Source organism: Xiphophorus hellerii, chromosome 9, assembly GCF_003331165.1.
Source record: "Xiphophorus hellerii strain 12219 chromosome 9, Xiphophorus_hellerii-4.1, whole genome shotgun sequence".
Classification (NCBI taxonomy): Eukaryota; Metazoa; Chordata; class Actinopteri; order Cyprinodontiformes; family Poeciliidae; genus Xiphophorus; species Xiphophorus hellerii.
In genome coordinates, this window is record NC_045680.1 from 17,010,634 (window position 1) to 17,038,431 (window position 27,798).

Genomic DNA, 27,798 nt, shown 5'->3' on the forward strand with positions numbered 1-27,798 from the left:
CTGCTTTTTATTTAATACAGAAAGTACTCTTGGATCAGAGATTCTGTGTTTCTGTGTATGCTTTATATTTTCAAATCCCCAGTCTGTCATGAAAGATCACACTGAACCAGATTCTGCTGGAAATTTCTTCCTGTTAAAGGGGAGTTTTCCTTTCCACAGTCGCTGCATGCATGTCCTCCACGAGGGATTGCTGCAAAGTCAAAATCTGATTAATTGAGCTTGATTGCATTGTTTGATAACTAAGACCAATTTGGAACATATGTACTTTTCATTTTTGTATTTGTAAGTGTATTAGTTGTGAATTACCACTATACACAAACAAAATCAAATCAACATAACATTTAGATTTTTTGTTTATGACCCTTTACTTTTATGTTTTAAGGACTACGTCCAGATATTAATCAAATTTAATCTTTTTTTGACTGATCCAGCTATTTTCTAACTTAAGGGTTTTTGCTCGTGATTGGTGTGCAACATTTGATGCTATGCTTTTACTATGCTTTTATTTTTGCAATAATCAAAAACACGCTCAGAGACGTTTAATAAAAACATTTATAACCAAAAAAGTTCATATGTCAAGTACAACACATAAAAACACAAACTTGAAGCAAAACCACATAAAATGCATTGGCATTTTGCCAAAGGTGGACACAGAAGTATAAAGATACAGCACCTCAAAATGTGCACTATCTCTGAAGATACAGCTTCTCTTTGCAAGGGAAAGTGGAAGCTAAGTGAAATCCATGAAACTGTCCAACGTTTGGAATGTTTTACAGATGGTGTTTTCTCCGGGGGCTCAGATAACGTCATAGTGTAAACTCCTTTGTCCATGTGCTTCTCGTCAAGTACATATCTTCTCTGTCATCTCCCTCTGCAAAGCAAAACGGGGAACGATTTAACACAATAAATATTCAGTATTTCCAAAGAGTAATAAACTGAAAATTAAAATTGTAATAAACTGAAATTAGAGTTTCAAAATGAAACTGATATTTGGGTGTGAGAATTCCCGCTTTTGTTCCTCCAAGACCAATAATGAGGAAGTTAAAAAAAAACAAGTAATAATGTGAAAACAAAACTGGATTTCTTTTCTCTGCGAATGCTGAAATAATTGTCTCATCTTCATTTTTATGTCTTCACGGAAAGAGCTCCACAGCTCAGGCTTCATAATAAGAATAATTGAAACCTTTCGCTGGCACGGAGAACACTGTTCTCCATCTGCTCTGATGTGATAGAGCTCTCTGCTGGAAAAATGCTACAAATTACAGATTCTTTTCTCATTACATGACTGCAAAGAGTTGGCGTGTTGTTTTAGGCCAACTGCTTCAAAGCAGTTAAAACCGCTGTTGGAGATGGAAAGTTGAGGTCAAGAAATTTTACATTTATCCATTTGCCATCAATAGCTGGATAGAAAATTGTCGTCATGGAGAAAATACAGCTGATGAGTCAAAGTGCTTTATATTTTGTCACACTGTACCCCTCCCAGCCCTTTTATTTTGTAAAGCAGCTCTGATAAATTGGACATAATGAAATTGTGTTGAAGTCTGGATTTTGACTGGGTCACGTTATCACAACCTTTTGACCCAGAATCATCTCCATTCATCCTCCCGTTAACTCTGACCAGATTTCTGGTCTCTCTTCTCTCTTTCTGGGGAGAAATATCCCTGCATCATAATGCTGCCACCACCATTTTCACCCTTCTAATGGTTTGCGCAGTGTTAGCTGCACTGAATCATATTTTACATGTTGTTCTAAATAAAAATACAACTTTGGATATCATGACCAGAGCACCTCCTTCCACATACTTGATGTATGAACTGAAAATAGTGCATAATTTCCCTTCTGTAACACAATTAAGCAGTAGTTCTGTTGGTCTAGCACTTAAAATCCCTCTAAAATTAACATAAATCTTCAAAAAACACTCAATAGGTATAAATACTTTTACAAGCCATTGTTTGTCTTGGGGAATAGCTTTTCTTTCATTTTTGTACCAACCTTGCAGGCAGAAATGGTAAGTATCCTCTGCTTGATGGACAGTTAACAGAGTAGTGTGGATGTTAAAAACTCACCAGAGGCTCCAGTTCAGAGTTATCAATGAGGCTGAACTCTGAGATGAAGTAGTAGTAGTGTTTGTAGCAGGTGTTGATGTGGGCCTCAGCGCCCATGCTGCAGATGCTGTCAAAGTGATGGATGTATACATGCACAAACACCCTGAAGAGACGGCTCAGGATCTTTTTGCACACCTGCTGGAAGTTCTTAGGAAATGGTACACCTAAAGGAAAAAAATCAGGAAATAAATAATTTACTATTTTTATGTCGACATTGTGACATTGGGTTTTGACCAATTAGAGCTTAGATTACAAAACAAATGCCATCTGAAAACTGCTGTGTTTCATTCTATTATATATAAAGTCAAGACAATAAAACAGTTCTGAAAGAAGTCAATTCACTGAGATACGCATCTGTATTATATGATTATTTTGCACCCTATTATAAAAACAACAACAGCTCAATAGGAACCATCCTATTAGAAATACTTTAAGTGCAATAACCCAAATGCTACATCAAAGTTTTGCTAGTCGTACACAGTTAGCCTATGAATTTTTATAAATTCATTCAGGAAAGTGATGGAAAAGCTATCAAATTGTGGTTTTTCTAGAGTCTTGCAGAGGATTATTATACAACCACTGAACTACCCCTCATTTATGCAGGCACTTCTCACCTCTCATTAAATCAATGATTATGCTTGTCATTAAAAAATATTGCCACTATTATCTATTCTCTGCTAAATGCCAATATCATTTTCTAATTAACCTCATCTTGAACTAGATCCTCCGGTTGGAAAGCATAATGAGGTGGCATAGCAGGTTGTCACCCAAACACTGATGCATCACTGCACAAAACGCCTGGTGCTCTCTCAGATGATGCACTCAGTAACACCTTTCATTTGTAAACTTCTCACACACACCTACTCTGGTGGGGAAGATGTCCTCATTGTTGATTAGAGACTCGATCCAGTCCATCAGCAGGTTCATGTACTTGATGGCAGGCAGCTTGGTGGGCTTCTTGTAGTCCTCACCATCCTGCCATCTGTACTCGTACTTCAGACCCCCAGACATGATGGGGCACGTGCGCTCGCTGCAGTACTCGCTGACGGTGCCATAGATCAGGTTGATCCTGTTGAAGAAATCCACCACGTGAACCGCGATCCAGTCGTTGAGGTTCTCCCCCTCAGGCAGCTGTACCACCTTCCTCAGATCCAGACCGGACTTGAGCGAGGCCTGGGCCTTCTTGTAGAGTTCGAAGCGCTGTGTGCCGGGCTCAAAGCGCTTCCTTGGCCTGAATGTTTTGGCTTTGCTGAACACTTGTCCGAGACACAGCGCCATTGGCTCAGCCGCTTCCCCCGAGATAAGGGGAGATTAGGGTCTCCACAATGAAGAATAAGTTTGTGTTTGATAAAGCTGAGCTTCCTGAGTGAATGAGAGGGAACAGCCTGGTTCAGGTTACCAGGGGTCTGTGTCTGTCATGTGAAGATTTCCAGCTGAAACCTTTCTGTAAAGAGCAACAACAGATGTGTTAGACATATCGCTTTCCTGTCAATCTACTGGCTCAGTCACTCAGTCCAAATTTTTAAAGGAAACAACACAAAATCCTACCAGTTGAACATGCAAATGGGTTTAATTAAGAATAGTAATTAAAAAAAAAATGTTTTGCTTCCTCAGATCAAATCTTCCTGAATATTCATACTGCATTAACTTTTTTAGGGATTTTATGTGATAGACCTCAACATAGACACAGTAGGCCTGCATAGTTGTGATGTGAAAATCAAGCATTTTTTTATTTTTTTTTAATCTTGCAGTTCAACCTCACTGAGTCAGTGTTTTAAAAAAAATCCTTCTCTGGCACAACCAAAACTAACCTTCTTCAGCAGTGACATGGAAGCTGGTCATAGTTGATGGGAAGATTAATTGAGCTAAATAAAGAACAAAACTGGAAGGAAAGCTGTTGGTGGCTGCAAAAGGGTGGTATTCTCCTTCCAGCAGAGCAATATAAAATATATAAATGGAGCTCAAATGAGCTGAGAATGAGCTTTGGCCCAGTCAAAGTCCAGAATTAAATTCAATTTAAAATATATAAGGGGCTCTAATTATTCCGACTGTGATACAGAAAGTTTGTAAAGAGAAAATAGTAAAATGTATGTGTCTAGACAACAATCGTGTGAACACCAGATGAAAAGGCACAGCTTGATTGGATCTACATGAATATGTGGTTTCAATTTCTCACACACTCGTCAAGATCCACAAGACACACCGAGGCGAGTTTCATTGAAACCCCTCCAGCTTCAGGACACAACATGTATGCTGCTGAAGCAGTGGTGTTTTGTCAAATGTGTAGTTTACAACTGTATAGTAAACACAGCATTATAGCAGAGAGGAACAACTATTATTAAAGTCACACTTTTGGAGAAAGAGGAAATAATGACTGACAAGCAGCATTTCATTTTATTTTTCGTGTTAACGGAAAAAAAGAAGAACGAAAGGCAACAGTGGGACACACAGTTACTGCATCGGACCGAGCAGAGAGAGTTTCGTTTTTTAGTCCGACTGCATGCGTTTCTTCGGACAATTCTTCCTCTAAACTATCCATCTTGCTCTCTGGCTGAAAAAAGGACTTCCAGAAGTTGAGTAATTGGGGCTGTTTTTCACATTAATAAACACAAATACAAAATTCTGACCATCATTCATCAGAGGGACGAAAAGTTCGTCGGGGGACTGTGACAAGAAGAGGCGGACAACATGAGGCTGTGAACAGAATGACACAAAATGGCTCGACCATACAGAAACCTGAAGCAGTTGACTAAAGTAGGCTAAACACAAAAGAGGCAATTCACGCTCTTTAGATTTTTATTTGAGAAAGTTTTTTTTTTTTTTTGAAAACTCAGTTTTCTTTCCTCTTCCCAATGAAGCACTACATTTCCAGACCTTTACTTGACTAAACTGTTACTCATGATAATTTGAAAGTAAACCGTGTCATAATAAACACACAAATAACCTCTGAGGATAAGTTGTGCCTTTATTAGCTCCTTTGAGGTCTGTCAGCAAAATGACCTTTTCAGTTGGCTTTAAAAATAGCAGCAATTTGCTGGAACAAGAGTCAGGCCACTCGAGTCAAGCCTAATTGAGAAAATAAATGCCACACAGTGACTGTCTACAGATTAAATGTCCTCAGTGAACTGATCTCATTGGTGAGATGGAACATCATGACAGAGATCCCTAAATCTTTTTGTAAATGAAATAAACAGGAAACAGCAGATTGAAAAAGAATACTTTGAGAAGAGATTAAAGTTTCTTCAGTGAAGTATGAAAAATGTATTTGGGGTCATGAAGAGCTTGTTAAAGTGAGTTGTTTTAATTATTCCATCATGTTTACTTGAGATGCTGCCCTTTAATTTTGAGCTATAAACGCACATGGAGTCACCACAGGTTTGACACAGTGAAGAGTGAGGTTGCAATACGACACTACTGTATATCCGCATTTGTGTCCCGAGTCCCATTTTTAACTGCAGATCTTACCATTTCCTGTTGCTTTTTCCCTTCCTGAAGCCACCATGCCTTCTAAAAAGCAAGAACTTCACTATCGTTTGACTCCACATTACAAACCAAGATGTGGGAACTTTTGTACATTTGTGTACCAAACAGTTTTGTTTGAATAGGTCCTAACAATAAAATTATAGTTTTAGATGAAAAGGCAAAAAGAAACACAGAGACTAGTTCTCAGTAAAAAGCAGCATTCACACTGGGATTGCTCTCAGTTCACCAGAGTGGAAGAGTGAATACGTGGTCATGGGACAGCAGCTGATGTGCCAATAAAAGAAAAAAGGGGGAGGCACATTTCCAGAGTTTCGTTTGACGAGTCTGGGAGACCTTTATTCAGCCAAAAGCAAAACACACACTAAACTAGTTTCAAAACCCATCAACAACTGGGAACATGACAGTCAAAATGACGACAAAGTGACGTTAATTTTGTTCACTCTGCAAGTCTCAACAACCTCAGGCTAAAACAGGTCCAATCATGCTCCGGGAATAACAGACACTTCACGCATGCTTTTCTGATCTTAACAGTTTGTCTCTGACACACCGGAGTAGTGGATGTCCACAGAGAAGAGAAAAACAACTCCTACAGAACAGATAGGATAGCAAACAAAAAAACAAAAGAAGAATGTGAGATAAAGTGAATGGATGAAACTCTCAGCACTTGTACCTCACTGAAATCCCCCGGCGGTGAGGTTGGGATGTGGTGAAAAGTTGCTCAGAGAGGATTATGCTCCCTGTGGAAGTCAGAGCCAGCTGTTCCCTCCCTGGCCGCTCTCAATCCTGCCTCTCTGATGGTCAACCGGCAGTCCGAGTGGAGCGCTGACTTTGCTCAGCAGCACAGACAACACAGAAAAGCATAAAGAAAAACTGTTTGGTTTTTCTTCCTGTGGATGATGTCACATCCTGACTTTGTCTGCTAGCCTCTGTTGTATACGAATGTATGTCCACATGTGGGTGTGTTTGTAGAGAACCTATAAATTTAAATAGAAGAAGGCTTCCCAAAGCATGACTCTGCCCTCTTTCTTTTCTTCTTTTTTTCCTTTTGTCATTCAGTAAGACGAGTAGCCAGCCCACTTACTTCACCCAAGCCCAGCCCTCTGGTAAAAGTCCCAAGAAAGCAACCCCTTCTCATGAACCACATGTTAGGCAGGGATCCCACAACATTTCTGGATGCCTGGGAGTCTGCTTGTCTTTTTTTTAAAAGTCTCAATACCATACCATTAAAATTCTTTGCGTTGTAGAGATGCTTGAGCTAAATTTACAGTGCTCAGAAAAAGGGCAGCTCATTACCTCTTAAACATGCTTTGAATCGTGACTGGGCCACCCTTAGGAGGTAACTATTCTTATGGTAGTTGACCCTCCCTTTTGTCTTGGAGTGAATGAGTGTCACTGAAGTATAGGTGTCTGTTTCTAGAGTGAAACCCAACCTGGCAAAAGAAAAGCTGAGTGTGGACTCGTTGTTAACGGGTGCCCTCTTGTGTAGGAGGAATGCAAGTGTAAATATATGTGTGGGCTATGAGGTAAGTTAACATCTGGAGTTTCAGTGAGTTGTTTTTAAAAGGTATATATTATCTTAACAAGCCTGATTGGCTCAACCGGCTAAAGAGGAAGTCAACAAGTCAGAGAGACAGAGAAAAATGTTTCTGAGTCTGGTTCTGCTGGAGGTTTATTTATCTTGGAAGCATGTTTTTCCCTAAATTGCTTTGTAGAATGGTAGTTATTTTATCCAAACTGGACACGCTGAATATTTCATGCTAATTTTAACTGCTGCCTAAAGACTTATGTCAGGGCGGGTGTGTATTTTGTTTATTGCATGGATTGTTATTATTATTTTTATTATTGCCCTTTTGTGAGCCACTCTCCCCCCTTCCCGCTAATTACTAATGAGAGGTTTTTAAGCTTGTTAATTAACTTTAAAACGTTAGTTAAATTTATTTTGACGAGATTATTAAAGGTACCAAATATTATGCCATCACTAATTTATTAAAAATTAATATGGCATTTTTCCCACTTAATAAAGTTTGGATTTTTCCTAAATTATTGATGTGCAATGGTGCCACTGCTGTTTTCTTTATTTCTATATGTGTTTTCATCTATATAGATAATTTGAGCAAATTGACCATGTCTGTATTTTTGCACCACTTCAAGCTGTAAATACAGAGTACTGTCAGAATCAGTCATGTGTTGTAGTAACCATATATATACACTAGATGTCGCCCTGATTTAATGTGATAGACCTGCACCATGAGCCATGAGGAAGTTATAAATAGAGAATTGCAATTGACATGTTTAATATATTTGAGCTTTGGAAATAAACAATTTGTTCACTTTTAGGAAAATTCCTTCAGATTAAGTTTCTAGATTACATGACCTCAAAATGTAGTAAGGGAGTCAAGACAGTACACTGTAAACACATTAAATAAAGGTCCAAAGCTGAAAAATAAGATTTTTGTAAATATCTAAATTTTTACGCTGTAAAATTTATGGATCAAGCATGTGTTTTATTTAGTCAGTTTTAGTTTAAATATTTAGGCCAAGGTTCTGAAACTTGGAGCTCTGCAACAAGAAGTGGCTCTTTAGATCTTCCACAATGGATCTTAATAACTTTGGGTAAAAATGATCAAGGATTGATTCGTTTTAGAAACACAGTGCTGACCCTGATGATCTGTGAATGGATGGATGTGTCTTGTAGTGTAAACACACCGAATGATCAACAAGAAATATTTAAGTGAACGAACATCACAATTTATTCCAAGAAATGGATGATTTCTAAAGTGTTTGACTCATGTTAAGCTAACTTGAAATATTTTGAAATGCCTTTAAAATTAGATTTTTCAGAAATTCTCAAAGTACCAAGAGAAGAAAAAGATGTCATATAGAAACAGACACACACGTGAATATAATATAAAGAACAGGCAGGGCCTGAATATACAACAAGGTTCCAGTGCAGCTTTTAAATGATGAATGGTGTGGATGAATCACAGACATAAACATCCGTATTAATCCACCTTGCCCTATGTCCTAGTTTTCCTCTCGGTGTCACTGTCATCTTTAAACAATGTGACAGAAGAGGAAGTACGACTAGGCCTTTTTATTTCATTTTTTTGTTCACGTGTCACTCAGCTCTTAGTTTTGTCATAGTTATTTGAAAATATGCTTGACATTATTGTGGCAAACCTGTAGCAAAGCTCCTTAATTGAGTGTAGCTTAACTTGCATGGCAACTTCTGTGTAAACACTCAAATAAGTTACACATCAGCTTCTGGAGTCTGGGAAGTAAGAAGATTCACGTTAAAAAACATTTCTCGTACATTTCCTCTACAAGACATTTGAGCTTTTTTTGTGTGTTAAAATCTGCCTGATTACCTGATTATTAATTGTGTGCGAGAAAGGTGACCGCTGGAAACAGAGGAAAAATCATTTGACAGCTTTATAACTGAATGACAAAGCATTACAGCTCTACAGCAGGTTCACTGACCTGCTTCGGATCATTAAATGGATCGTCATGACAGCCAATCAGCCACAGAATCTAAATATCTGCCCACTTACCTCATTTAAAACCTCAACAAACATCATGTCTCTATCGTAAGATATGAAGTTTGTTACTTAAACGACTTCATACCAAACATAAGGACTGGTTTACGGCTTTGCGGAAAGCGGTTATCACTGCCGTTGGGTGACACATAATCTGAAGCAAGTTTTTATCTTATCTTGGTATCGTAAGTGTTGAATGAAAACTCTACTGCGTAAAGATGTAACTCTTTTATTTCACAGTGTAGGCTGCCTGTTGGGAGATAAACACTGCTCAATCAGTTCATCTTGTCTAAGTGATAATTTACCAATTAAGTATTATCGTATTAGATAAGATGTCATCAAGGTACTTGAACTCACCTCAACCATTTCAGTTTGAGTCCTATGTTTTGAAGTTAATGTCAGTTTTATAGTTTTCTCTTTTCAAAATGTCTTTTTTTTTTCATTCAATCATGAACTTTGTGTCTTGTAGAAAAGAGTCAGGCATCCAAGACAATAAAACAATGCCAAAGGAGTATCAGTTTTGAGATTAACATTACATTTGTCTATATTTAGATTCTAATAAAAAAGTTAGAATTACTTACTCCTTTCTCAATAATCAGTGGAAATATTATTATTGGCATCACTGACTAGATTTTCGCATTTTCCACTGCTATTTCCATCATTTTTAAATATTTTGAAATTAAAAGATTACCTTAAACTTATTTATGCCATTGGCATGAACAATGTTGAGCTTAAATGTATTTAATCTCCAGAAGATGACAGTAGGAAATTGAATTTATTTGCGTTGTTATTATTAAATGTCAAATTTCTTCATTCATGTAGGTTTAAAAATATAAATTTTAATTGTGCCTAAAATTACATCTTGCACACCAATGTTGAAGATCTTGGATGGTTGAGGAGGAAACCCTCGACCTTATCCAACTCTCAAGGAACTCTCACCAACTAATACTTCAGACCATTTGATGCAGATAAACTGGAAAATGTACGGATTTGAGCAAGGTCGATGGCTGCACAACTGAGACAGAGCATCTCCAAAAATGTGACTCTAGGGGCTGTTCATGGTCTGCAGTGGTCACCGTCTAGCAAACGTGGTGATTCGTGTGGTCTGGCCAACAAGTGAGCTACTTCAGCTCCAATTGTTATTGTAGTTACTGTGGGTTTCGAAAAAGGAGCTAAAATACATGGTACATACCAGCTTGTGCAAATTCATAAGTAGAAAAACTTCAAAATAAAAAATATTTGGCTGAAATATTATTTTTTTTCGAGACAATACTGTCGGCTCTCATTCCTCAACAATGTTAAATATCTTAATTTAGATGGCAGCATCCTTTGTTATTTAATTAAAAAGTGTGCTGCTGTGCGATATATGTTCTTCTTCTGTGTACGTGGCTCAATCTGGGGTTGTAAACCTTTGACACAGAAGTCTGATTGGGCGCATTTAAGTAACATGAATGACCACAAAAACAAACAAAAAAACAACAACATATTTTATCAAATATTGGACTGTAGAATAAAGACCTGCTATTTGAACTAAGTCTTAGGGTCCAGTTATTCTAGCTCTGTGTTCATGAGTATCAAAAATACAATGTAACTGTACTCTACTCAAGTGAACAGTGGCCAAAGGGATCACATTGTCTATGAACATATTTTACAAGTATACATATTCCTTTACATATATTCTCTGCATGCATTCACTTTACAATTCTTAACCCTATTATTTACAATATTTGAACAACTTTTACTTCTTTATTCATAAATTGTGAGCAAACAGTAACAAATTACACCCCTACTTGTAGAGCCAATCCTCGCTGACACATTAAAGGCAACCAGACACACCAAATTGTTTAATATGTTTAACTGGACAGATAAACATATTAAACGTAAATATTTGTATCAGTATTTTTGCTTTTACTTGCCAGAAATGTTTTTGTAGAATATTTCAGTCGATGTCCCCTGTCTGCATCAGTATTTGGAGGATAGAATTTGAAATAAAAAAAGCAATCTCCCCTCTCTGATCAATTTTGATTTCGACATTTGATAGTGTACCGCTGAGGCTCGATTCCGCCCATATTAAGTGACTGAGTCATCGGTACCGGGTGGCTCCACCTTCTTACTGCTCCCTCGGAGGGCTGGGTCCAGAGATTTAAGCAAAAAGGAAGAGGAAGCTGAGCTAACTTAGCAGTCACACGCGTTTCCTTTATCAGCCAGATTTCAACAGACCGGGCGGCGGTTTACTTTGGCAAAAGCAGTGAGTAGCTTCCTTATACAGTTTATTGAGAAAAATGTTGAACTTTTTGTACCGGGAGTTACTTTCAAGTGGCCTGGTTTGAGGAGAAAAAAAAAAGAAGAGGTGTGTAAAACGGGACTGCTTTCTACAACAAGTGTTAAAACCGCTATACGGAAGCAGTTTAACAGTTGGTGAATAAAAAGTAGTGTTATTTTTCTTTCTATTTGCTTGAAATTACAGTGTTAAAAGTTACACCCGGATTGGTGTCAGGAGGTGTATCCTGCTCAGGAAGGGAACTTGTGGTGTAAATTTGCATCTCAGTCCGCTTGTTTATTCAAGCTAATTGTTCAGGTTATTGTTGATGGTGTCATGTTTGCAGCTGTGCCGCGAACAATGATCCTATTGACAGGTGCGGAGTGGCTGCTGTGTTTTGAAGTATTACTCTGATCTGAAAGTGAAGGTGATGAGGAGGAGGAGGAGGAGGAGGAGGAGGAGGAGGAACAAGCTGCAGTTTTGGATTGTGCTTCACCGTTATGAAGGAAATGTTTAAGATATTTCTCATATCTGATCTTCTCTTGATCCTACTCATAAGCCAGGCAGTAAAATAGCTTGGTGTGGCTGCTCATTCATAAATATGACTCCAAACTAGATGGAAAAGTTTTGACTGAAAAAAAAAATAAAAAAAAACATAATCAGCACAGTTATTTATTTCTTTATTTTCCTACTTCCCCAACAAACGCATGTATTTTAGTAAACCGTACATATGAGTACATAGTTTTTTGTGGGTTTTTTTTTGTTTTTTTTTTTTTAGGGTGCTGTATAATGTGGACTTTCGACACTGGTGTTGGATTTCATAATTTTGTAGAAACCACCAACAGCAGCTACCTAAGAATACAGATTAGCGCAATGACAAATGCATTTCTCTTATGGTCACAAACAAATTGAAAATGTACATTTAAAGCAAGTGACTCTAACTGTGTGACAGAAAGTACTTTGATCCAATATCATTGGTTCCTTCAAGTAATGTTCTGTTATATTGTTGGTTAAAAAGATTTAATTTTATAATTTTATCTGTTACATATTTAGATTTGGTAAAACATACTTTGTGCACTGGTTAAAAATTATAAAATGGGAACAAGGCGTGTTATTTACCTTCCAGCTGGTCATCATTAATCCCTTTTGTTTATGTGTGATTGTTGGCCGAGTTAAATTATGGGTTCTAACGAACTGTTAACAACGCAAACATAATCTGTAACCAATGGTGGTGAGGAGGACATGGTCCCAAGGTCGACCAGCCCCTATCTAAGCTCTGTGGGTAATGCAAACACAGTGCCAGTGCTGTTACTATTATCTCCGCTGTGTCACTTTTTCTTATCACTTCATCAGGCTCCAGTGTCAACATCCTGTCTGAAGGGTTTGAAAAATATGAACAGAGCAGATGGCAAAGCAAGAGACAATGTATAGATTTTTTTTCCCTTCTTCTTCGGAGCAATAATTGTCACCAGTTCTTTGTGGTTTTCAACTGGGAGAGGTGCTTTTCTTAGTGTCTTCCTGTTAGGCGGTGCACTTCTCTTGAGTTTTCTCTGCTGGTTTTTCGTGTCAGTTTGACGAGTAAAACCCTAAGAGGATTGTTGTCAGTTAGTGATTTAGTTTACAGATGCACAGGAAGAAGGCTTTAACATTTTGTGATCCTGCTTTGACGGAGCTGTCTTCTTTGTGTTGTCCAGTGTTTGAACTAGCTCCTGATGAGTGCCTTCATAATGACAGCCCTTGGTAAATGTTAGTTCTTTACTTAAGGCCCAGCTTTGTTAGAAAGTGGTGACTAAAAGCTCGGTCTGACTCCTTTTTTGTTTTTATTCTAGCAAATATTTGAAATTCCTAAATTTTATTACTTTAGACCAGCCTAAATCAATGAAGCTGAGTATTTATCTCAAACTGCAGTTAAAGATTGTTGGGTTAATCGATCAAAAGATAAAATCTTTGTGAACATTTCAGGTGAGAGCTTGTGTATTGCAGTATTAGACTTTAAATGGCTAAGTGTTAATCATTTGCAGGTCATCACTTGCAAAAACTCAACTGGAGAAAGAACTGACTAATGGGCAGCATTTTATTTGGGTTAATGACAGGCATTAGACTTTTTATTTAAATGATATGAATAATTTCCTCATTCCTTACTGTGAGTTTGTATTAACTAATCCTGTTATTTGTTGACGCTACATCTACAAGTGTTGTCCTAAAGTACAGTCCGCAACATTTTTTAAAGGTAGAATTTCCAATTTTATCAACAACTGTGTAACTTTAATATTGTTTATAACTAAATTTTCAAGAAAAAAAGCAACTATTAAATTAATGACTCCATTCCAGAATCAATGTTATTTGGAGGGTGTGACCTTTGGGTTGCATGTGTTGAGAATCCATGCAGTTTTTGGGATGGAGAGAAGCTGGAACATTGGATCGTTTCCAATATTTTTCATTGGAAACGATCGTGTAATATTGATGAGCTCAAGGAAGGTTGTCACAACAACAATATGACTTGCGATTAAATAATTCAGTATTTAAGTAAGCATTGCTAATGTCTTTCTGCTGTTTGCTTGCAAGAGTCATGTATGTCATGTAGTTTTGTCATCACTTTACCACTTTACCAAGGCTTTACCTTGTAAAATCTTTTCTGTGCTGCATTAAGAAACAAGTATAAAGTATATTACTAGTATAAAGAGCCTCAAAGCATGGTACTTCATCAACCTATGCTCATTGCAGTTGAAGTAGTTCTTTGCTCTGTTTCGTGGTGATGATAAATTTGTAACATATTGTACTGGCCTATGGCCTAATCCATCAAAGGATTCATCTCAGTTGTTTCCAAATGCAGTACAACTCGCTCAGGCAACACTGTTCCTCTGTCACCTCCACACATTTCAGGCTTGAAGTATCTAATGGTGGAATTGGGTTCTTCTCTGAGCATGGCACTTTTGGTCTTTGAGAGAGTTTTCTTATTGGCATGAATATGAACATCATGACTTTTTATGAGACTAATTTGGATGCGCGACACACTCTAGCAGAGACAGTAGAGCTCACTGCCTGTATTCAACAGGGGTTAGTAGACGAAGGGTCAGGGAAGTTTCTGTATTAAACTGCAATGGATTTTCCTTTTTATGGCTGTTCAACCAAATGTTTTAGACTCCATGACGGTGTTTGGCATGTCCTTCTCGTCCTGTCTGCGGCAACATGGCAAAAGTGGAGACGTCAGTCATGGATCTAGATGGCAGAATAAGGCCCGGTGTTGATTTTGTTATGCTACAGCTTTTAACAAGGAGCATAAAATCACCTCAGATCTTCCACACGCATTCAACAAGCCACTTTTGTTTTTCATGTGCATTTTTTTTCATTTGGGTGAGGTCAACTTGACTGAGGTGACTTTATTCACAATGGGGAAAAGAATCACACTCAGTCCAGTAGGTTTTGATAGTGGTTGGTTTGTTACCGGTTTGGTTGGAACACTTTATAGTCATCATTCCTCATTTTCTCAGACAGTATCACCTTAAAACAACAATCAACCATCTGTGTTGTCTAAAAAATTCCAACAACAAGGGTTTGACCATAAAAGGACAATATTGAGCTTCCATGAACTGGAACAGATGTCTCATGTTGGAGCAGATGAGGGTCACTAAATCTGAGGAGGATAACTCGGTTTACTGGGTACAGAAAGAAAGTGTAACCGGACGCTCATGATGTTTTGACTTTTTAATGATCTGCTTGTTTAAATGTCCCTTTCTACATAGCCATAAGGAAGTTTAAACAGGCTGAAAAAGCACATTCCATCTAGGCATCTGCTTGAACAGCTGGCTCTTTCATTTTTGAAAAATTAGCTCAAAGGTCAAATGATAAAAACTTGATGTTGGAAACTATGTGAACATGTATGGCAATTGTGAGTGTCTTTTCTGGATCTTTCTTTATTGAAGAAAGCAGTGGTGTCCAAAGTAATTCCTTGGGAGTTTTTTTTTTTTTTCTTCCCCCTGGTTCATCACACCTGGCTGGTGACGATTCTTTTGTGGGGAGTCTCTGACATGGCGAGGATGTAGTTGAACCATTTGATTCAGCTGTGTTGGAGCGAAGATGCATTTAAAAATGACAGGACACTGGTCCTTGATGATTGGAGTGTGACACACGTTGAATAAAGGATCAGTATCAGAGTATAACTGTTTATTTGCACAGCAGCTTGTAAGCAGTCGTGTTCTCTCTGTAGCGTTATGTTTCAGAATGTCTGGACAGACATAAAGGGTTTCATTCCACTCATGTTTAAGTCTTGCACAACCCCAACCTGCCTACCAGGTTGGTTTTCACACTGGTTTGGTCTTTAATCATTATGCTTAGCTATTCGTCACCCATTAAAAACTTTGAGGTTTGCCTTATAAGTGTCTATGTCTCTCTCTCCTGGAATGTAGTCATGCTGAAATGTCATCATGTTTACTGTAAACCTATTCCCTATGTCTTTCTTTGATGACTGCTGGGTTTGCATAAACTCGGACACACATGAGAAACGGGTAAAATTGTCTGTGAAAAGTTACAGAAATCTGAGCCCTTGGTGAGACTAGGTGAGAAAAAGGAAGGAGGGGGGGAGGGAGAAAATGAGGTTAATGTTGATCGGTAGGCCTTGTTTGAGATGATACTCCCTACCCTCCCAGCACTTACACACCCAGATCCCAGCACAATGCAGAGACACTGGATGCTAGCATGTCAGTACCACAATAAGTTCGGCAGGATTCCTCAGCTTGGAGGAGGTGGTCTATAGCGAATCTGTTGATTAAGCTCTTCTATTTTCTTAATGTTTCTTTTTCTGTCAAGTGATGCGTTGTGTTTTTGTTGTTTTTTTTTAGTGAGGGTTATATTTAACTTTAATCTTGTATGCATGCCTGGAAATAAACACGCGTAAACATAACCGCTTCTGCAAAACACTCTTATTCCATTATGTTAGACTACATGGTACATATTAAAATATACAGGAATTATAAGTGCTAGTTTTATAATCCTTCATTTAAAAAAAATAAAATATATATATATATAAGTTAGAGCTGCATTGGTCATTGATCAAAATCATTACAGAAAAATGTATTGATTTAATGCATTAAGCGTTGGCATATAGCTTTAAAACTCTTGTGTACTGAATATCAAATAAAAGTTAGGAACATACACTTAGCTTCAAAACTGAGGATAACCTTGTAATTCATGACCTGGTCAGAATCAGCAGCTTGAAGAAATAAATAATGGAGATCTGATGGGCTTGTTATGGATTCTGTGTTTTTCTTCTATCTCCTTTATCCTCTTCTATCTGCTTGCGCTCACACTCTGCAGCTGACATAGCCATGTTTATGTGTGACTGCCGCCAGTCATACGTAAACAGACTGAAACTGATTAGAATACCCTTTATGGAGAGTGCAGATTGCAGAAAAGAATAAAAAGCTAAATTTGCGCTACAATCTTTGCCTCACTTGGTTACAGCCATAAGGTGAGCTAAGTGTGGCCCCAGCGCTGGACGGTGAATGTCACTCTGTATCCATTTGTATGACATGTATGGCTTGTAACATTTGATAATTTTTCGGCATTAAAGCCTGTTTTTATATATAACCAAATCTCATTATTTCTCAAGGTAATTTACACTGAGGGGTTCTGGTCGGGTTCTGAAACTGGTTAACGAACCTGGGTGGTGCACAGAGACAAAAACGAATGAACTCCAACAAGCTTTAAAAGTGACTCAGGAAACATTTGACCCCCTTGTTTGACCTGTCTAAGTCATGTGACTTTCTGTTCCAGTCCAGGTAGACATGTAAAGATAGCTGATACCTGGGATATGTTTCAGATCTCATCTTAGTAGTCATCTTTTACTGTGGGATTATGTTGGTGTTTATTTGCAGAGAAGCTACCGGGTCTGACTACTAAATGAGTACAGGTTTGTAAAATACTGGTAGTTGCTCTCCTGGTTCTTTCTGATAGGTGGAAAATCTGCACAGCTCATCAATTAAAATTTTACTTTGTGTGATGGAAAATCTAAGTTTAGCTCCCAGCTGTGTGGGATCTGTGGGTAACTTCCCTGTTTAAGAAAATATGTTGCAGAGCTTGCATAGAATGAGTGTCTTAGTTGCTTTACGTGCTTCATGATGACATAACTGCAGAACAAGTTGGGATGAGATTAGGTCCTACACATTGTGAAACTATTTGTGTCCCCATACGTCAGACTGAAGAACACAGAAGGGCTTACTAACAAAAGGCATGTCCCTAAGAATTTTGACCTCAGTATGTCACCCTACACAATCTATTGCCATGCATTACTGCTTTTTGTTATGTAATAATGGATGCTCTTTGATGTTTTTTTATTTATTTATTTTTTTTCCTGAAACAGATTTGCATAGTCAACACACTGCACTCTGATATGACTAATTATGCCTGTTTTTTCTGCATTGTCTTGAGAAAACTCTTACCTATGAAACTACTTAATTGGTGAAGTTGTTAAAATGCATCGAATGGCAAAAGAATTCTGCAGAACAAGTTGGCTAAACATAGAACACATAGCAAGTCACATGTGACACAAGCGTGACTTATTGATGAAACTGCTCAACAATGCAATAACGCATTTGCTTTAACACTTGGGCAATTACCATTTCCAGTAAGCTTTCTTTTTTGATAAATAATGGTTTATATCAGATTATTATGAATGGATTGGTTTCAAATACAGCTGGAATATTGAAATGAAAAACAAATATTACAATGTAGGTTTTAGTTAAAGTGTGAAATGGCCTCATTCTGCTTTTACATGTCATTATTTTGAACTGATTTTCAGATTAAATAGGATTAAATAGTCATATTTTAATAAATAAGAATATATTTTCCCCCCAGTAACTCAGTTTGTTAAGTAGAACACAGTATTTAGATTAATCACACACATCCTTTTTGTCTGTTACGATTTTCTGCTTAGAGCTAATGAAAATGCATGTGATTAGAATATTACATCACATAAGTGTAAAAATAACTTTTAACACAAAAAAGTGGGCTAAATGAAATTATGTTTAATACCTGCCTTTAGTTTGTTTTTAAAAAGTTACTCTGAATCTAAAAAATGTCCATAAGAAGGCATTTTCTAATTCATTCAAAATAACTATTTCATTAACCTTACTCTGATGAACGAGTAGGGTGTATATCCTGCGGAGGTGTGGGTTATTACCACATTTCTTTCCCTACGTCTGGTTTATATGATATTATGAATGCCTGAAAAGTACTGAGCTATCGGCCTGTTATTGAGATCTCACCTGTATTCTCAAATCTACGACTGCCTGTTTGTTTTTATGCTCTTTCCATCACATACTGGCAGGCTGCGGGCCTCTTTGCTGATAAGCGTAACTTTTAAATGTGATAACATCAGAGTTTACTACTTGTGTAAATTACATTAATCCCCTCCAACCATTTTCTGTTTTCCCCTTACTTATCCTAGTGGATTCTCGATGGGAGGCTGTGGTCGTCTCATAGGTCAGAATGACCGTCTTGTGCGAAATGCTTCGGTTGGCTCCTACCTGACACTGTGTTTTTCTTAGATGTTTTTTGTGGTATTCAGAGGGAAGGGTTTAAAGTGCACTGGAGTAATTCTACCCCAGTCCCCTTCTGCAGGGTGGAAGTCTTCTAGTCAAATCTGCTTGGTTGGAAACCGTAACTATTTACAAGACACGCTCACGTGTATGACGTTTTCAGACAGCTGAGTCGTGCTGCAAAGCTTCAGTCTTATGTAAAATATAGTCTTTGTAGATGAGGTAAATGGTGCTGGATCGCATGGTATTGTTGCTTATTCTGACATAACTGCTTCACTTTCCATGATCTGAATTAGAAAAACTTGGTTGATTTAAAAAAAAACTTGGCACATGGATGACTTGGAGGTTATCAAGGTAAATTACTATATTTCAGTGAGGTGATTTACAGTGTTGCTTGTAATCAGTATTTGGCAGAAACGTACTTCATAGCACTGCAAATTTCAGATGAAGCTGTGAAGCATTGCATGTTTAAAGGGCAAAATGGGAGTTTAAAGCTGATAAGCCTGAGCTGGCAGTACAGAGTCAAATTAAGCTTTTATGTGAAAAGCGGGTGTTGGCAAGAGTTATTACAGACAATGGTAACTCCTAATGATCCCACAATCCCTGCTTGGAAGGTTGTTGGCCAACTCAAAGTTTACTGAAGTGCTTTCTCAAATCTAGGGTCATTTCGAAAACCAAAGAGAAGGGATATTTTATGTTATCTTCACCTAATCCTCTAAATTGGTCTAGATTTAAGATGAACCACACTGTAGTAGTAGGGAAATTCAGTTGGTCTGTCTTTTTATTATTTTTAATAAGAAATTGACGCTTACGTACTGTCAGCCTTCTGCTACTAATAAGACCTGGCTGCAGGAGCAACGGCTCTAACTTGTCTGGGAAATGGAGCTTTGAAGTATTTCCAAGGCAACCACGAGATACAATCTCCCTGAAACACTTCTTAGAAGGAGGGCTGAGGGCATGCTTACCACTTCACTACCATTATAAGACTCCTTCCAATCTGAGAGAGTAATGACTCTGCTCAGGGGATCCTATCAAATAGCAGAGCTCCCCCCTCTGTCCCTTAATGTCCAGTTAAGTTGGTTGTGTTTCTGCCTACCAATCGCAGGTAAAAATTGGGCATAGTTTGGTCAATTTAAACCTGTTCTTTTTGATTCTGATTGTGTCTTAATTAGTTTGGGTTAGTAGGTGCCCGTGTCATTGCAGATGCTACACAATCCGTCCCTTTTCTCTTTCTTATCAACAATCAGTTCCAGTTGGGGGAAACTACAGATGAAACCCTCTGGACAACTTAAAGTACTACCCTGATTGGCGAGAACCACAAAATCATACTGTCCTTTTTAAACTGAAATCATTTTGATTTACAGTTCTCTCTTTGTTGATTTTAGTTTTTAATTCTAAAGAATACATTTTTAGCCGTTGTCATTCAAAACTACAAGTAATAAAAAGATAAACATGATCAATAGCTTTTTTTTTTTTTTCCTGGTTTTTGCACATGCCACGCTATTGTTTTAAAATGAATGTGATCCCAAAGTATTTCCAAATGGTTTTGGTTGATGTTCCTGCATGGCTTGCCTGGGTGTGGCACTGGCATTTGACTTAGTGGTTCCCTTTCAGAAAGCAAAACGTTCTTATGCAAGTCCTGCAGGAAATTTTAAGTATTAACTTATGAGTCATGTCTACTTTGCTGCAATTATTTTGGTCTACATTATGTTTTCCATCCAACCCTGAGCAAACTTCAGCTTTATCGGCAGCTGGTTCATATGTAGTGCTTTTCTCTCCTCCCACGGTTCTAGACTGCAACCAATATAGTCAGGATTATTACACCTGGGGAAAAAAATCATAGGTTGTACTGTTGCAACCATTTGGGGGTTAAAAACAAAGAAACAAAAAAGTCTCAGACTCTGAGGTTCACAACAGACGGACATCAGGCCCATTTCATGATCTAAATCAATCACACAGTAAAAGGTGGGATACCCTGACAGATTAGTCCATCTATCCATTTTATGCGTCTACATCTGTATCTTGCAGTCAGTGAGTAGGCTAAGTTAGTCTGACTAGCTGCAGTGACAAGCGAATACAGAAAAGTTAAGGTCAGAGCTTTCCAAAAAAGTATTACCAGTGCTTTGACACGGTACGTCCGGGGGAAACCCTCCAAGTCTGTAAACTCAATCCCTAAATATTTATGCTCAGTATACGACGTTCTCAACGAGGACACTTGCGTTAATTTTAGCATAATTGTCACTAAACGTTCTATCTCCTGGAAACCAAAAAACACTTTTCCGACTCCAAAACATTTTTTTTTATAGAAATGGTTAACAGGTGATTAAGGCTAGATAGGCCACATGAATGAATCATTTTAAATACAAAATGTAGCAATATAAAGATTGAATAAATATGCACCCCAAATTATTCAGACAGGCAGATCTAAATTTTAAGTCATTTGATCAAGAGGTGGGTAGGAAATGAGATGGGTCCCTTAAGGAAAACAAATTATTTTGTGTGACCTACCTTGGCAGGACACCGTCAGTAGTGCATTTGTAATTGGTTCTAATGCATTTTGAATTGAAACACTAAAAAAGCACAATGAATGCATAAATAGAAAATCAGTAGTGGCTGAGATGATATAGTTCTGCAAATGATACACTTTCCTTCAGCAAGTTAAACACTGAAAAATGTCTTGGTGATAATGAAATATTTAGTTGGAGATGTTCTTCAGATATTTGGCACTTAAAACATCTTCTAACTTGAGATTGAGATGTTAAAAATTCAGTTCATGGAAGCTCTTAACCACTTTTTCACCAATTCTGCTTCAAATAAATAACTTTGTTTATTAGATTATTTACAGGTCAATATTACCTTAATTTGACAGATTTAATATAAGCTGTAAAATAATGTGATGCAGTCAAAAGTTTGGGTGAAACCCACCAGTGCAACCAGTGGAAAACGTTAGTCCAGGTCCATACTCATCTTCTCTTGCTTATAGTACAAACGTAGTGTTTGCCACATTAGAGGCAAGGTGGTGCAGATGTTTTGGGCCATCTACTAAACTTGGGACACTTGGATCATGACATTGTCCCTCACCACAGAAACTGAGGCTAGTTTTGCTTCATGGGTGTTGGCTGTGTAGAGGGCCAGGAAAGACACAACAATAGCCCCCTTCACGATAACAGAGTCTCCTCTGATTTCTTGCCGGCTCCATGTGAATAATATAATCGTCCCACCCGGAGGAGTGAGGGAGGGAAGAAGGGAGGGGAGGAGGGGGTAAACTTGCCTGGCAACTCCAGAGTTGTGTGTTTCAGGGACAACAGGGTGTTGTCCGGGACAGCGGTTAAAAGGGGACTGAACTTCTGCTCGTTAAGGTATGGCTGGCGGTCATGATTTCACTTTGAATTGTTTGGCAAAGTGGGTGTAAATAGGGGTGTAAGAGATCCCAGTTGGATCTCTTACGGACGTACAGGACACTCACACATAGTGCTTGCACTCCCTCTTTCCCTCTGACTCTGCCTCCTTCCCTCCCTTTCCTTCTGAAGGCTGGTTATTCATCCACTATGTGAGTCAGGGAGGGTGTGATCTTGTGGAAGACTGCTGGTACCAGTCACTCTCAGTTTACTTTCTCACTTTCCTGCCCCTTCTCAGTCTTGTCTTTCTTTTCCCCCTCTGCTGCTTTCTCTTTCTTTCTTTTTTTTTTCCCGCCTGCTTGCCTGTCTACCTGCAGCTCAAGTCAACTGAGAGGTTTTGCAAAACCGAAAAAGGAGAAAAACGCTTCTGCTTTGATGATTTAGGGGGGAGAAACAAGTCTGTTCTTGCAACGGTATGTATCACAACTTTAATTTGAAGATGCAATAACTCGGGGAATGTGTTCTGCTGATGTGTTGGGTAATTTTTATGAAAGAAAATGTGTTGACTTTTTTTCAAACAGCTTTTTTCCTTCCTTGTCCTTTACTGTTCTTTAATCATTAACTTCTAACTCGTGAGCTACATTTTTCCATCCCCATGATTCATTGACATGGCTTTCTATCGGGGGGGAAGTTACCCCTCCTTTCCGTTTGGTCTCTCTTTCACAGTCATACACCAACCTTTTGCTGTTAAACTTTCCTCGTAATGAATGGGCGGTGGTGTTGGAAAGTTTAGAGTATAGGGGTCGGTGGTGGTAGCATCTGCAACTCATTTCTCCCGAGAGAGAGGGAACAGAGGGCATTTTTCTAAGGTGCTTAAGTATTCACATGTCCACAGTTGTATTGTATCATTGTGTCATGGGAATACCGGACGGTTTTCTGGCCCCTTCTCCCTCCCCACTTCCCACAGTCATGAGAAAATCCTTGTCCTCCTGTTGGGCTATCTGAACCTCAGCTGATCTAGCGGCACCAGAAGCAAAGTCATGGACTAGTTTACTGCACAACCGGGAAGTTCTGTGCAGGCTTTTAATTAGTGGAGATAAGAGGCAGTGAGTTGCAGCTGGTTCTGGTGAAATGGTTGTTATGGTTGCACTGGGCTAATAAGGAAGGGCTCTATCCTTGAATTCCTATCTTCATCTGGGTCTCAGAAAAGGGAAACTAACTTTTTCTGCTACTGGTTCATAAGACTACAAGATTATCTTGTTGTTTGGTATGATTACTTTTCATAGTCACATTTTTCCTATTTCCTCCTAAAACAAGAAACTTTTAAGCAACGTAATGAAAAGTTCACTTCAAATTTCATAAAATTGTGTTAAACAACCTTTTATTTAACTAAAATAGTCTGACACAACTTTTGCAAATGTTCAGATGTTGAGATTTGCCAGTGAACAATTCATTCTTACTTGACACTAACACCATCGGCTGTATCTTTGGGTTTAAAACTATCCTGAACCCTGTCCACAATTGGCCATTGAAGTGGCCTTATAGTTGCTTTGGTTTAGCGGTGGCTAAAATGGAGTAAAATAATCTGACCAGTTTCTGATTTAACAGTAAAGCATTTTCTTTCCCAGAACAAGACACACTCAGGACATCAGACATGATACTTTTACCAAACTGTGATGCCTCATCAAAAATTTCAACAACAAATCAAAAACAACCTCAGCATTTTATGTAAGAGTTATCTGAAATGCCATGTTTCTGGGACTGCTACGCAACACGTAACACGTAGCACGTGCACGTAATGCTTGGGTCTGCAAACTGGCAGCGGTTTATTTTTGTTCTTGTTTTTAAAAGGCCAGTGGAAGGAAACTGGCTGCATGGCTGACAGAAATTTGTCTGGTATGCTTCTCAGTGTCACCTGAAATCTTGGCATGAAGTAACTTTGCTTGCTACAAAGTGTTCTAGTAGACGCGTGTAAAAATTTGCACAAGCTACAAAGGGAATGAGAAATGTGCAATCTCTCCAGTTTTAGGGTTTTTTTTGCTTTCAGAGTAAATGTTTATTTGATTAAAACAAACTGACTGGTATTTGTATAACTTTTCCATAGGAATTGTAAAACTATTAGCAAATTTCCTAGGTCCAATTCTAAGAAACACACAAAACACATTTTCTGCATTGCAGTTTCCTCCCAAGTTTTTTTTTTTCCTTTTTTTCCCCCAGCCCTTATCCTCCTTGCAGGTGCTGTGGTATGTCAGCTCTGACCTTCATTCCAGAGACTGAAATTATTAGCCTTTAATGATGTTGGCTAAAGGAGGACTGTGGGCAATGAAATCTCAGAGCATTGTAGATTGTACTTCAAACAATGGTTCTCTCGGGGCAAGCCGCACCCTAGAAATCTTCTACTTTGCTACATTGCTTTTCAGCTTGCACTTGAGTTAAGCCTTTATAGAAATCAAATGCCTAAACTTGAAGTCCAAAGCATCATTCCTGGACAATATTTTTATTATATTTAGTTACTCATTGTTTGCTTTGTCAAGAAGTGGGTCTTACTAAAGAAATGGTTATATTCAAGGTTGAGTTCAGAGTACAGTGACCAAATGGTTGCATAACTTACTTTTTTCTGTCCCAGTGGAGTTTATTTGAAGAAAGCAGTCTGGATATTGTCTTTGAACCTTTGGGCTTGACTCCTGAACAATCGGTTCACTGTGGCCTGTGGGTCGTGGCTCCGCCTCTCTCGTATCAGACCATATCTGGTGAATAGTTTCAGCCCAGGACAAAGAAAACACTCTAGATAGATAGAAAATATTTTTTCTTGTATAAAAACTATTCAGGAGATGGGACTGGAAGGATAAACTTTGGGCGAACAAGTTAAAATGTCTCGAGATTGTAAAAACAATTCCAGAGGCATTTATGCTGTGTTTGGCTTTTCGTGCACAAGGCTCTAACCATGAGATGTCTTTATTTTCCTCACAGCTAACTTGGTCTCAACAATTCACAACAGCAAATATGCTTCGGCAACTTCAGGAGATGGGCTCGCATGCCTTGGATATCTACAATTACCTCTTGGCAGGAATAGGTAGGCAACTTACCCTTAAAGTACAGAAACAGTTTGTTTTCCGTTACTTGTTTGCTGAAAATGTTTCCTTTTGTTCTAGATCCACGGATAAAGGACTACCCATTGATGAAGAGTCCTGTTCCCATGACTTCAATACTATTGGTCTACCTGTTTTTCATACTGTACGTGGGACCTCGCATTATGGCCAACCGGAAACCCTTCCAGCTGAAGGAGCCCATGATAGTCTACAATTTCTTGCTGGTGGCTCTATCAGTTTACATTGTGTATGAGGTAGGAATCTTAGACTTTCTCCAAGAATTTGACTCATCAGTGCAATTGTAGTTCACCGCTGATGCATTTTGTGTGCACGCTCCTTTGGTTTAACATTGCTTCTACATTATATATATATATATTTTTTTTTACAGTTTCTGATGTCTGGTTGGGCTACAACATATACTTGGAGATGTGATCCTATTGATACCTCAAATAGTCCTCAAGCTCTAAGAGTAAGTTCACCAAGCTCAACAACTACCACTAAGAGGGGCGTTGATAACTTTGATTTGAATTTTATAAAAAAAAAATAGACCTGCTGGTAACGTGACTTTTCTTTTCTTTAGATGGTCAGTGTTGCATGGCTCTTCTGGTTTTCAAAGATAATTGAGCTGATGGACACAGTAAGTCTTATTCTCTATACCTTCTTTTATTTATGCATTAATCAGCTTAATAGTTTGATGGTAAATAATTAATGTTGATCTTTTTTAGATCTTCTTTGTGTTGAGGAAAAAACACGGCCAGATTACGTTCCTGCACATCTTTCACCACTCCTTCATGCCGTGGACCTGGTGGTGGGGAGTTGTCTTTGCTCCTGGTGAGTACATGTCAAGCTAATATGAAAATAACAAAGAGACAGAGGCCACCCAGGTTGGGTACAATTGAGTTTTTTCACCCTGCATACCAGAGTGTTGCAAACGGACCAGAATGATTAGCTTGGCCTTGTAAAAAGCTTATCAGAAACCTTGACTCATCTGTTTTAGTAGCATCAACTTCTTTGTAGCCGCAACAGCTCTGAGAGAATGATTAGGATGGAGACTGTGTTGACCAGGGGGATTATTATTTTTGATTAAATTAGTCTAATGACGTGTGTTTTCTCTTAAGGTGGAATGGGATCTTTCCATGCCATGGTGAACTCTTCCGTCCATGTCATCATGTATTTCTATTATGGCCTTTCTGCTGCTGGACCGCGCTTCCAGAAGTTTTTGTGGTGGAAGAAATACATGACTGCCATTCAGCTGGTAAGAAAACCCTGCATTCAGTTCTACAGTTTTATTTCCTACTGGAGTTCCTTTAGAGATAGCAACTAAAAGAAACAATTTTGTGTTTTATAGTCGGTTTAATCTCTTGTTTTTCCCCCCTTCAACAGACCCAGTTTGTCCTGGTCTCCCTCCACGCCACTCAGTATTACTTTATGGACAGCTGTGACTACCAGTTCCCCACCGTCATTCACCTCGTCTGGATGTATGGCACCTTCTTCTTCGTCCTCTTCTCCAACTTCTGGGTCCAGGCCTACGTGAAGGGTAAGCGGCTGCCGAAACAGGAGATCAAGGAACAGAAGAATGGTGCAGTGGCATATGCAAATGGCAAATACCAAGAGAACGGAAAAGTCCACGAAAATGTCAAATATGAGAACGGCAGCAGTAACGGCATCCACCACCACGCAGCTACCAACGGCTCCACTCACCATGAGAACAGCCATGCCCACAACGGCAAGATGAAGAAAGCTTAGAGACTTTGGAAGGAAGTACCCAGGAAGTATGACCTAGTCAGCTTGTTAAAATTACTATGGATTCCAAAGAATAATTTGACTGTTTTACAGTTTGTTTTTTTTTTTAGTTTCTTGTGTAAAACATGGGAGATCAATGTGGTCGATGACTTCCACAGTTGGGGTTCCACACCTGGTTAGTTGGTTTTGTTGGGTTTTTGTTGTATTGTGGAATCATCTATTGGAACATGATGTATGAAGAGAAGATGTTTTGAATGTTATGTCTTCACTGATGTTGAAAGCAACTTCATAGTTCAGTGTCACACTGGTGAACTTTTAGCCCATTTGCTGGCCTGTGACCCCTCCCCCCTCTGTGGACAGAAGACTGTACAGTTTCTATTAAACTTTGAAAAAAAACAGCAGTTTGTAAATAGTTTTACAGAAAGAGAAAAAAACTAATTATATTGGTGTGCTTTCTAAATTTTGTTACCATGTGTATTTCAAATTTAATTGCCAATAAATTCAGTCCTACATTATCTGTAACATGTTGGTATTTTGTTGCTGTTTGAATGACTCGCTGAGTTTTCACTTCGCTGGGGTTTTATGTCGTGCAGCATTGCAACAATGAAGAAACTATTTGCACAGTTTGCAAATGCCACATGTCCCAACAATCTCAAGTATGTGGATTAAGTAGGAGGTAAACAAGTGACCCATTATGCCCCCTCCTCCC

General features: G+C 38.5%; 2 protein-coding genes across 4 annotated transcripts; one reads left to right on the forward strand and one right to left on the reverse strand.

Annotated features, from left to right (window-relative positions):
• Positions 1-534: 534 nt before the first annotated feature.
• On the reverse strand, positions 535-6,629 carry mob3c (MOB kinase activator 3C). Of its 2 annotated transcripts, XM_032572465.1 has the most exons (4): positions 6,259-6,622; positions 2,966-3,549; positions 2,067-2,269; positions 535-871 (listed from the first exon to the last, which is right to left on the reverse strand). In XM_032572465.1, exons 2-4 carry the CDS (start codon positions 3,381-3,383, stop codon positions 842-844), a joined length of 651 nt encoding a protein of 216 aa, XP_032428356.1. In that variant the 5' UTR covers positions 3,384-3,549; positions 6,259-6,622; the 3' UTR covers positions 535-841. The 2 variants fall into 2 exon arrangements, with proteins under 2 accessions (XP_032428356.1, XP_032428357.1); XM_032572466.1 differs by lacking the exon at positions 535-871 and having other exon boundaries at positions 2,078-2,269; positions 2,970-3,549; positions 6,259-6,629.
• A 4,613-nt stretch (positions 6,630-11,242) lies between these two features.
• elovl1b (ELOVL fatty acid elongase 1b) lies at positions 11,243-27,611 on the forward strand. 2 transcript variants are annotated; one of them, XM_032571409.1, is made up of 9 exons: positions 22,590-22,730; positions 23,886-23,985; positions 25,228-25,330; positions 25,410-25,600; positions 25,735-25,815; positions 25,927-25,983; positions 26,072-26,177; positions 26,465-26,601; positions 26,730-27,611. In XM_032571409.1, the coding sequence occupies exons 3-9, from the start codon at positions 25,261-25,263 to the stop codon at positions 27,090-27,092; spliced, it is 1,005 nt and encodes a 334-aa protein (XP_032427300.1). In that variant the 5' UTR covers positions 22,590-22,730; positions 23,886-23,985; positions 25,228-25,260; the 3' UTR covers positions 27,093-27,611. The 2 variants fall into 2 exon arrangements, with proteins under 2 accessions (XP_032427299.1, XP_032427300.1); XM_032571408.1 differs by lacking the exons at positions 22,590-22,730; positions 23,886-23,985 and adding an exon at positions 11,243-11,372.
• Positions 27,612-27,798: the final 187 nt, after the last annotated feature.

What these genes read in the sequence shown, in the direction of transcription:
- mob3c (XM_032572465.1), bottom strand. Translation starts at nt 3,383, where the DNA reads ATGGCGCTGTGTCTCGGACAAGTGTTCAGCAAAGCCAAAACATTCAGG. An exon ending in CATCTTCCCCACCAGAGTAG is followed by an intron (nt 2,270 to 2,965) that starts GTGTGTGTGAGA and finishes TTTTTCCTTTAG; the next exon opens with GTGTACCATTTCCTAAGAAC. An exon ending in ACTCTGAACTGGAGCCTCTG is followed by an intron (nt 872 to 2,066) that starts GTGAGTTTTTAA and finishes TTTGCTTTGCAG; the next exon opens with AGGGAGATGACAGAGAAGAT.
- elovl1b (XM_032571408.1), top strand. Translation starts at nt 25,261, where the DNA reads ATGCTTCGGCAACTTCAGGAGATGGGCTCGCATGCCTTGGATATCTAC. An exon ending in TAATTGAGCTGATGGACACA is followed by an intron (nt 25,984 to 26,071) that starts GTAAGTCTTATT and finishes GATCTTTTTTAG; the next exon opens with ATCTTCTTTGTGTTGAGGAA. An exon ending in ACATGACTGCCATTCAGCTG is followed by an intron (nt 26,602 to 26,729) that starts GTAAGAAAACCC and finishes CCCCTTCAACAG; the next exon opens with ACCCAGTTTGTCCTGGTCTC.